This window comes from Erythrolamprus reginae, chromosome 2 (genome assembly GCF_031021105.1).
Source record: "Erythrolamprus reginae isolate rEryReg1 chromosome 2, rEryReg1.hap1, whole genome shotgun sequence".
In the NCBI taxonomy this organism is placed as follows: Eukaryota; Metazoa; Chordata; class Lepidosauria; order Squamata; family Dipsadidae; genus Erythrolamprus; species Erythrolamprus reginae.
In genome coordinates, this window is record NC_091951.1 from 23,113,028 (window position 1) to 23,122,983 (window position 9,956).

General features: G+C 44.0%; 1 protein-coding gene across 1 annotated transcript; it reads right to left on the reverse strand.

The window, feature by feature from the left end:
* Nucleotides 1-1,188: 1,188 nt before the first annotated feature.
* Nucleotides 1,189-6,880, reverse strand: LOC139159933 (zinc finger protein ZFP2-like). The gene is made up of 2 exons (XM_070737402.1): nucleotides 6,742-6,880; nucleotides 1,189-4,250 (listed from the first exon to the last, which is right to left on the reverse strand). Exon 2 carries the CDS (start codon nucleotides 3,994-3,996, stop codon nucleotides 2,851-2,853), a length of 1,146 nt encoding a protein of 381 aa, XP_070593503.1. The 5' UTR covers nucleotides 3,997-4,250; nucleotides 6,742-6,880; the 3' UTR covers nucleotides 1,189-2,850.
* Nucleotides 6,881-9,956: the final 3,076 nt, after the last annotated feature.

Consider the following 9,956-nt stretch of genomic DNA (forward strand, 5'->3'; position numbering starts at 1 on the left):
GATAATCACGATGGGGTGGTCACTGACCTCAAGCCAGACATCCTAGAACAGTGACTGCGAACCTTTTTTTCCTTCGGCGCCGAAAGAGTGTGGGCGCACACTATCGCACATGTGCAAGTGCCCACACTCATAATTCAATGCCTGGGGAGGGCAAAAACAACTCTCCCCCCGCTTGGAGGCCCTCTGGAGGCTGGAAGCAACCTGTTTCCCAACTTCTGGTGGGCCCTGTAGGCTCGTGTTTTGCCCTCCCCAGGCTCCAAAGGCTTCCCTGGAGCCAAAAAAGGGTTAGAAGCACCCTCCTCACCCCCATTCCGCCAGGCGCTCTGGAAGCCAAAAACGCCCTCCCAGAGCCTATGTGAGCCAAAAATTAGCTGGCCAGCACACACATGCACATTGACGTTGAGCTAGGGCAACAGCTTGTGTGCCAGCAGATATGGCTCCGTGTGCAACCTGTCGCACCCGTGCCATAGGTTCGCCACCACTGTCCTAGAATGTGAAGTCAAATGGGAAATCTGAGCAACAACAAAGCTACTGGAGGTGACAGTATTCCAGCTGAGCTATTCAAAGTCTTATAAGACAATGCAGCAAAAGTACTACACTCAATTTATCTCAGGGACCGCCTTCTGCTGCACGAATCCCAGCGACCAATTAGGTCCCACAGAGTGGGCCTTCTCCGGGTCCCGTCAACTCAACAATGTCGTTTGGCGGGACCCAGGGGAAGAGCCTTCCCTGTGGCGGCCCCGGCCCTTTGGAACCAACTCCCCCCAGAGATTAGAATTGCCCCCAACCTCCTTGCCTTTCGTAACCTTCTTAAAACCCACCTCTGCCACCAGGCATGGGGGAACTGAGATATTCTTTCCCCCTAGGCCTTTACAATTTATGCATGGTATGTTTGTATGTATGTTTGGTTTTATAATAAGGTTTTTTTTAGTTGTTTAGTATTGGATTGTTACATGCTGTTTTTTATCACTGTTGTTAGCCACCCCGAGTCTGCGGAGAGGGGCAGCATACAAATCCAATTAATAATAATAATAATAATAATAATAATAATAATAATAATAATAATAATAATAATTTGCCAGCAAATTTGGAAAATTCATCAGTGGCCACACTATTACTAGGGACAGATGAAAATATGCTGAGATGAATAGATTGACCCTTAAGATGAAAGAAAAGGAAGAAACAGAATCGTTTTAAACATGGGATTTATTTTACCAATGGTTAATTAACAGAAACAGGTTGGAAACTAAGCAGAATTTAAAAAGGTAATAAAAAATTGTACTGAAAATTTTGCTTCATTATTCTGTTTATTATTAAGATTACTACAGTGTTTCCCAAAAAATAAGAACCTGTCATATTTTTTTGAACCGTGAAACAATCGCTTGCCCTTATTGCTAGGCCCTATCTGGACCGGGAGTCACTGCTCACAGTCACTCATGCCCTCATCACCTCGAGGCTCGACTACTGTAACACTCTCTACATGGGGCTACCTTTGAAAAGTGTTCAGAATCTTCAGATCGTGCAGAATGCAGCTGCGAGAGTAATCATGGGCTTTCCCAAATACGCCCATGTTACACCAACACTCCGCAGTATGCATTGGTTGCTGATCAGTTTCCGGTCACAATTCAAAGTGTTGTTTATGACCTATAAAGCCCTTCATGGCACCGGACCAGATTATCTCAGGGACCGCCTTCTACTGCATGAATCCCAGCGACCAGTTAGGTCCCACAGAGTGGGTCTTCTCCGGGTCCCGTCAACTAAACAATGTCACTTGGCAGGACCCAGGGGAAGAGCCTTCTCTGTGGTGGCCCCGACTCTCTGGAACCAACTCCCCCCAGAGATTAGAATTGCCCCCACCCTCCTTGCCTTTCGTAAGCTGCTTAAAACCCACCACTGCCACCAGGCATCGGGGAATTGAGATACTCTTTCCCCCTAGGCCTTTACAATTTTATGCATGGTATGTCTGTACGTATGTTTGGTTTTATAATAAGGGTTTTTAACTGTTTAGTATTGGATTATTATTGTATGCTGTTTTATTGCTGTTGTTAGCCGCCCCGAGTCTGAGGAGAGGGGCGGCATAGAAATCCAATAAATAAATAAATAAAAATAAATTCAAAAGCCTGATAGGGCTTATTATCAGGGGATGTCTTATTTGGGGGGAATCGGGGCTGGGCTGTGGGGTCACAGTGCTTGACTACCAGGCTAGGCGCTAGCACTTTCCAGAGCTCTGGACAACCTGCACTGCTGTCCGAGGGTCCTTTGCATGGCCTGAGAGGGACGGCAAGGCTTTGCGGGAGGATAAGGGTTTGGGGCTCACAGTGGTCTCACTTTTCTTGGGTGGAGAGAATGGATTTCCCCAGACCTGCCTGGGCCCCTCATGTACCCACGACATGAGAAATCTTGAGCTGGTGACATGATGCCATCCCGGCAATACCAACTTTGGCCATGCCATCCCTGAGATCAACCACAACTCTAATGCGGCCATCAATGAAATGGAGTTCAAAAGGCTTGATCTGGACACACATATGGTTTCTCTCCTGTGTGAGTGATCTGGTGTTACACCAAGATAGAACAGTACACGAAATTTCCCCACAATCTGGACACTTATATGGTGTCCAGATTGTGGGAAAATTTCGGGGAAAATATGGTTAATCTCCTATGTGTGGCTTCTGGTGTATTAGCAGGCTGGGATGGAAATTGTTCCCACAATCAGGACATTCAAAAGGTTTTTCTCCTGTGTGAGTCCTCTGGTGTTTCACCAAGGAGGATTTTGGACTGAAATGCTTCCCACAATCAAGGGAAATATTTCTCACTGTCATGGTTCCGCTCCCTTGTGATTGCTCTAATAGTTCACCAGGGAAGAATGGAAACGGAAACATTTCCCACAATCTGGACACTTGTTTTCTCCCCTGCGTGAATCCTCTGGTGCTTCACCAGCTCAAAATGGTGGCAGAAACTTTGCCCACAATCTGGACACTCAAATGGTTTCTCTCCTGTGTGAGTCCTCTGGTGTATGAGCAGGCTATCATTGCGACCGAAACTTTTCCCACAATCAGGACATTCAAAGGGTTTCTCTCCTGTGTGAGTCCTCTTGTGTACAGCTAGGTGGGAATTCTGTCTGAATTGTTTCCCACAATATGGACACTTGTATGGTTTCTCTCCTGTGTGAGTCCGCTGGTGTTTCAGCAAGCCAGAATTGAGACTGAAGCTTTTCCCACAATCAGGACATTCATGGGGTTTTTCTCCCGTGTGAGTCCTCAGGTGATTCACAAGAGTGGAACTGTGACTGAAACATTTCACACACTCTGGACATTGGTATGGTTTCTCCCCTGTGTGGATCGTCTGGTGTTCCAGCAGGCTGTAATTACGAGTGAAACTTTTTCCACAATCGGGACATTCAAAGGGTTTCTCTCTTGTGTGAGTTATCTGGTGTATCTCTAGGTGGGAATTCCGACTGAACTTTTTCCCACAATCAGAACATTCAAAGGGTTTTTCTCCTGTGTGAGTCCTCTGGTGTACCACCAGGCTGGAATTCTGACTGAAACATTTTCCACAATCAGGACATTCAAAGGGTTTCTCGCCTGTGTGAGTCCTCCTGTGTACCTCTAGGTGGGATTTCCCATTGAATTGTTTCTCACAATCAGAACATTCAAAGGGTTTCTCTCCTGTGTGAGTCCTCTGGTGGTTCACCAGGCTGGAATTCTGACTGAAAGTTTTCCCACAATAACAACATTCAAAGGGTTTCTCTCCTGTGTGAGTTCTCTTGTGTAACCCTAGGTGGGAATTCTGACTGAAACTTTTCCCACAATCAGAACATTCAAAGGGTTTCTCTCCTGTGTGAGTTCTCTGGTGTATCACAAAATGGGAATTTGCAGTGAAACTTTTCCCACAATCTGGACACTTGTATGGTTTCTCCCTGGTGTGAATCCTCTGGTGTATCACTAAGTTGTCATGCTTGCGAAAGCATTTACCACATTGGGAGCAGTTGTAGGGCATCTTTCCTGTGAGGACTCTTCTATGAATTACAGGGGAGCTATTCTGACCAAACCTTTTCCCACATTCAAAGTATTTGTAGGGCTTTTATCCAGTGTGGAGCCTCTTGTGATTTGAACTCTGTGCTTTTCCCACAATAGCTATGAATTATGTGGCTTTCTGAAAGAAATTTGATTTTTTAAAAATTTCTGCTTCAATTTGCTTTGCTTTTCAACGTTGCTTGTTGTCCAGTGTTCTTATATTGGCATCATCTTTGCCTGTAAGAGTCAAATGAAATTGTAAATTTAAAAATAATAATAATAATAATAATAATAATAATAATAATAATAATAATAGAGAAGACATTGATAACCAAAAAGAACAACAGTTAATGCCGATAATTTCTATTCACCAGAAAATAATTTGATATGCAACAAGACTGTAACTCTCCTTCTCTCAAGAGGAAATTGATGATATTTCTATATTATTTGTAATTTTGTAATTGTCCAGGTGTTTTTTGTTGGTTTAGAAGTGTATGTATGTTTTTCTATTTTCTTGTTTGCTATTGCAAATATTGCAAATATGTCAATGTATATATTTTCTTGATTATGCTTTTTAAAACAAATTAATAAAAATTACTTTAAAAAAAAAGATGTATATTTTCATTAACTTACATTACAATAACCTCATACATAGAATATTTTTGTACTCTCTAGAAAAGTACTGGAGTTTCAGTTTGTATATCAATTGGTTACATTTTTGTCACCTACTACGTTTTCTTCCCATTAAATTCTTGAACACACACAAAAAAAAGAAATTGTAAATTTTATTGTTTATGAAATGGTTGCAGAAGTTGTGAAAAAAGTAGTACGGGTAATCCTTGAGATACGACATGCCATTCAATGAAAGTTTGGAGTGATAACACACACACACCATTCTAAATACAAATCCATTTCAAAGTTGAAATTTTGCAGACCCTCCAGCTTTCACTAACTGCAGAGATTCTGCAGCACCCCCACCCATTTATTTCCTCCGAACTTTCCCGATCAGTCCTCAGAGGCTCCAGACCCCAATACATTGGCCTGCTTTATTTTTTTTAATATATTTCATTTATTTGTTTTGTACAATAAACAATGAGGGTTTTAGTGGATATATATCTATATACACATAGTAAAATACATGATGAAGGTTATAGAGGAGATACTCATAGTAAAATATATCTAAGAAATAATAGAAAAGAAGATAGTAATAGAACATATCAATGAAAGAATAGAAGAGATACAGGAATAGAAGAAAGGTATAGGAGATACAGGAGAGCAATAGGACAGGGGACGGAAGGCACTCTAGTGCACTTGTACTCGCCCCTTACTGACCTCTTAGGAAACTGTAGATAATCTAAGGGTAATGTGTGTGGGGTTTGGGGATGACACTATGGAGTCCGGTAATGAGTTCCACGCTTCGACAACTCAGTTACTGAAGTCATATTTTTTACAGTCAAGTTTGGAGAGGTTAATATTAAGTTTAAATCTGTTGTGTGCTCTTGTGTTGTTGTGGTTGAAGCTGAAGTAGTCGCAGATAGGCAGGACGTTGCCGCATATGATCTTGTGGGCAATACTTAGATCTTGTTTAAGGCGTCTTAGTTCTAAACTTTAATAAGGGTGACTCACAAGGAGGGCCACCCTGAAGTTCGCGGAGAGCAGCAGCTTTCTTGTTGGCCCCAGAGTTTCTTCCCTTTCTGCCGAAGACGAGGCAGCCATCATGGCCACCGTGAAGCAGGGGCAGCTGAAGAAACTAAGATTGTGCTGGAGTCGTGTAAATAGACAGTGGAGGTGGGTGAGGTGAATGTTAACTTTTGTTTAGGTTTCGACCAGAAAAGAAAATCTGGGAAATGAGACACTCTGGAATGTTTTAAGTAGCAATTTTGGAGAGGCAGAGAGAAATTGTAGGAATAACAGGAAACAAAATCTATAAAATATGAAAAGACTGGATGTACCATATAAATCTTACTGGCATGACTTTGATCAGGCATTTTGAAATGTTAAACATCTGACTGCTTATATATTAAATATAAATATATATTGAAATATATTACTTCCGAGAAGAGACTGGACTTCCATCCCTCAGAAATGCTGTAGGGTCTCCAGCTTGGATGCGGGATGTGTGTGTGTGTGTGTAAGAATAAATGACCTACTAGGTTCCTTCCAAATTTTGTTATTCTGTTAATCCGAGGCTCTGGCCAACATGACAACAGAAGCTGTGATCTTCAGCCAACCCAGCTGGAGAGACTGGACTTCCATCCCTCAGAAATGCTGTAGGGTCTCCTGCTTGGGTGCGGGATGAAGGGGTGGGTGGGGGTTAGGCTAAATGACCTACAAGGTCCTTTCCAAGTAGCCCGAGGCTTTGGCCAACAGGACAACAGAGGGGTCGCTGTAACCTCCAGCCAACCCCGCCCCTTTCGAATCTCCGCGAACAAAGAAACGCCGCTTGCAACTCAATGGCTCCGATGCTCTTTTTGTCACCCACCCGTGACGCCTCCGCGCCGTCTTTTTATGCCTTTCCCCGCACCTGGGTTGCGCACCTGCGTCCTATCCTTGAACATGGAGGTTCCACTTTCTACAGGAATAGCGAGCTCTGAAGGACCGGCTGTTACATACTCTCTTTTACCAGGAGAAAGTTAAATAGGTGAAGGGTTTTTTTAAAAAATAAACTGCTTACTGAAGGATAATTTCCCTTTAACACCCCCCCCCCCCTCCTTCCAGCATTTCTTACCCTTTCCGAATTGTTGAGATTCGCCCAGCAACAATGAAAAAACCAAGCTAAGAGTTTTATCCAAGGGAACTACAGGAAAAAGAATTAACTAAGAGGAAGGAGGCGAGTCGATATTTCGGGACCTACTCTAGAGCTGCTGAACTTTGTGGTTTTAACCCGTTCATCTTCTTTATGCAGCAATTCGTCGCCGGAACAGAATTTTACATCACAGATTTAAAGCGACATGGAACAAAAAAAATATCTGCAATAACGATTCGTTTTAGAAATAAGTTCTCCTAGGGATGAAATGTATTCCTCCCTCCCTCCTCCTCTTCCTCCCTCCCTCCTCCCTCCCTCCTCTTCCTTCCTCCCTCCCTCCTCTTCCTTCCTTCCTTCCTTCCTTCCTTCCTTCCTTCCTTCCTTCCTTCCTTCCTCCCTCCTCTTCCTTCCTTCCTTCCTCCCTCCTATTCCTCCCTCCCTCCCCTTCCTTCCTTCCTTCCTTCCTTCCTTCCTTCCTTCCTTCCTTCCTTCGAATTTGTATGTTGCCCACCACACTCCCAAAGGAACCAGGGCAGTTTACAATAAAACAATAAAAACAGTATCCAAAGTTATCAATGCACTCATACCATATCAAGCATCCCAATCAATCATATCTAAGTCAGAATTAAGGGTCAGTTCTCACGGCCCCCAAGCCTGCTTGCAAAGGTAAGATTTTCAGAGCCTTCCCGAAAGTCAGTAGGGTGAGGGCAGTATGGCAGGGGGTGGGTGTTATTTGCTTCCAAACAGACGGGGCCAACACAGAGAAGGCCCTTCCCTTTGGGCCCGCCAACCGCCACTGTTTATAGTCAACGGGACTTGGAGAAGGCCAATCCTGTGGGCTCTAATAGGTCGCTGGGAGGTATGCGGCAGGAGATGGTCCCGGAAATAGTCTGGCCCTAAGCCATTAAGGGCTTTATAGGTGATATCCATCACCTTGAATTGTGACCGGAGACTAATTGGAAGCTAGTGCAGTACACCCACAACAGCTTGCCCGGCTCTGTTTTGGACTAACTGAAGTCTCCAAACACTTTTCAAGGGTAGCCCCATGTACAGCACATTGCAATATACAAGATGCAAGGTGATGAGGGCATGAGCCTCCTGGTCCAGGTAGGGCCGCAACTGGTGTACCAGGAGAACCTGGGCAAAGGTCCCCCTGGCCACAGCCGAGAGATGTTCATCAAGCCTCAGCTGTGGATACAGGAGGACACCCAGATTGCGGATCCTTTCTGAGGGGGATCAAATAGCCTCCCACCCCCACAATGACAGATGGACAAACGGTATAGTTCTTCGGAGGGAATGCCTATTATTATTATTATTAATAATAATAATAATAATAATAATAATAATAATAATAATAATAGATTTGTATGTCACCCCTCTCCGACTACTCGGAGCGGCTCACAACAAATATTCTTCTGGCTTCAGATGTCTGGCAGCTTTGGTGGATCAGCATGGACCATGTTGGTAAATCTTACGCCAGAGTTTCCCAGGAGGTGGTGTTGATATCGAGGGACTTGAAGGAGGCTTTCATCAGCAGAGTGGGAATGGATGGCAGGCCTGCTCTGGAGAGGACCTCAGTGTAAAGCACCTTATCTTGTCACCTTGTATGGAGGCAGGACATGTGGAAGTGACTCAATTGCCTAGCATGTCTCCTTTATATAGTCCAAGTCTCACTGGGACACAACAGGGTAGTTAGCACTATTGCTCGGTAGATTTTGAGCATTCAAGACTTATTCCACGTTGGTTTTATGTACACTGAGAGCATATGCACCAAAGACAAATTTCTTGTGTGCCCAATCACGCTTCGCCAACAAAAAATTATATTCTATTCCCAAATTTGCGTGAGTATAAGGCAAGCATGTACTAGGAAGTTTCTCCTTAATTCCAAGTTCCTTCCCTCCTTGATTAATTCCGTCCACTGTTTATTGTCTGGCCTTCTGGTGCTATGGAAAATAGGTTGAATCCCCTCTTCATTGTAGCAGCCCCTCAAATACTGGAATATTGATATCATATGACTCGTAGCCCTTCTTTCCTCTACACTAGCCATATCCAATTCCTGCAATTGTTCTTCATATGTTTTAGCCTCCAGGCCTTTAATCCGCTACATTGGTCTTTTTGGCACTTTTTCCAAAGTCTCAGTATTTGTTTTATAATGTTGTAAACAAATTTGTGCCATGTTGCATCTGGCACAACAGCTTCTGGATTTAAAAAAACCCTGTCATTATGAAATAGATATCTCAGAGTAGTATATAGGTAAGTGGTCCTCGCTTAACTGTGGTAATAGGGACTAGAAGTTTCATCATTTAGCAATGCAGGAATAAAGGGCAGGGGGTCCAATGCCTATATCTCTTCTCCATCAGGTCCAAATGCAAAGCAAAATAGCCTTTTTATTTAAAATTTTACATTGTTTTTTTGCACTAGGCCAAAGGCCTACCCCCCCACAAGCCTATCATTCATTGCACACTTAACTTTGGAAGATCTCATGGAAGCAGCCATCATTTTCACTGCACCCACCATTCCTTAAGGTAGCAAAATAGAGCAATTTCTCCCTCTCCCTCATGACAATGACCCAGAATCAGACACCATTTTGGCCCTGAGGCAATAATGGCAAAATGGCAGCCATTTCCACAAATCCACCTCAGAGTCCAGGGATGAATCCAGGCTGCTGCCAGGACCGGGGGGGGGGGGGGCACACACGAAACAGTGGGGTAGTGAAAATGGAGCTCCACCCCAGAGCACCCAATTTGCACTGAAAGATGTTGAAAGAAAATGCAGGGTGTCTTGCATAAGCCAGGCCCACAGTGTGGTATCCCTTCACTGGATGAATCCCATGCCCAGTGAAAATAATGGCTGCTTCCATGAAATAATCCTGCAGCCCAGAGATTTGCATCCTACCCTCCTTCCCCAACATCACATTCAGAGAACTTCAAAAAATACAGAGATGGAGGCTATGATGCTTGGTGGGATCGGATTTAGGCCCAAGGACAACATGAAGCCTGTTTTAGGAAGCAGAGGCCTAGAGCAGTGTTTCCCAACCTTGGCAACTTGGAGATACCTGGACTTCAACTCCCAGAATTCCCCAGCCAGCATTCAATGGCTGGGGAATTCTGGGAGTTGAAGTCCAAATATCTTCAAGTTGCCAAAGTTGGGAAACACTGGCCTAGAGAGACTCTGTGAGGGAAGGAAAATCCTGGGGA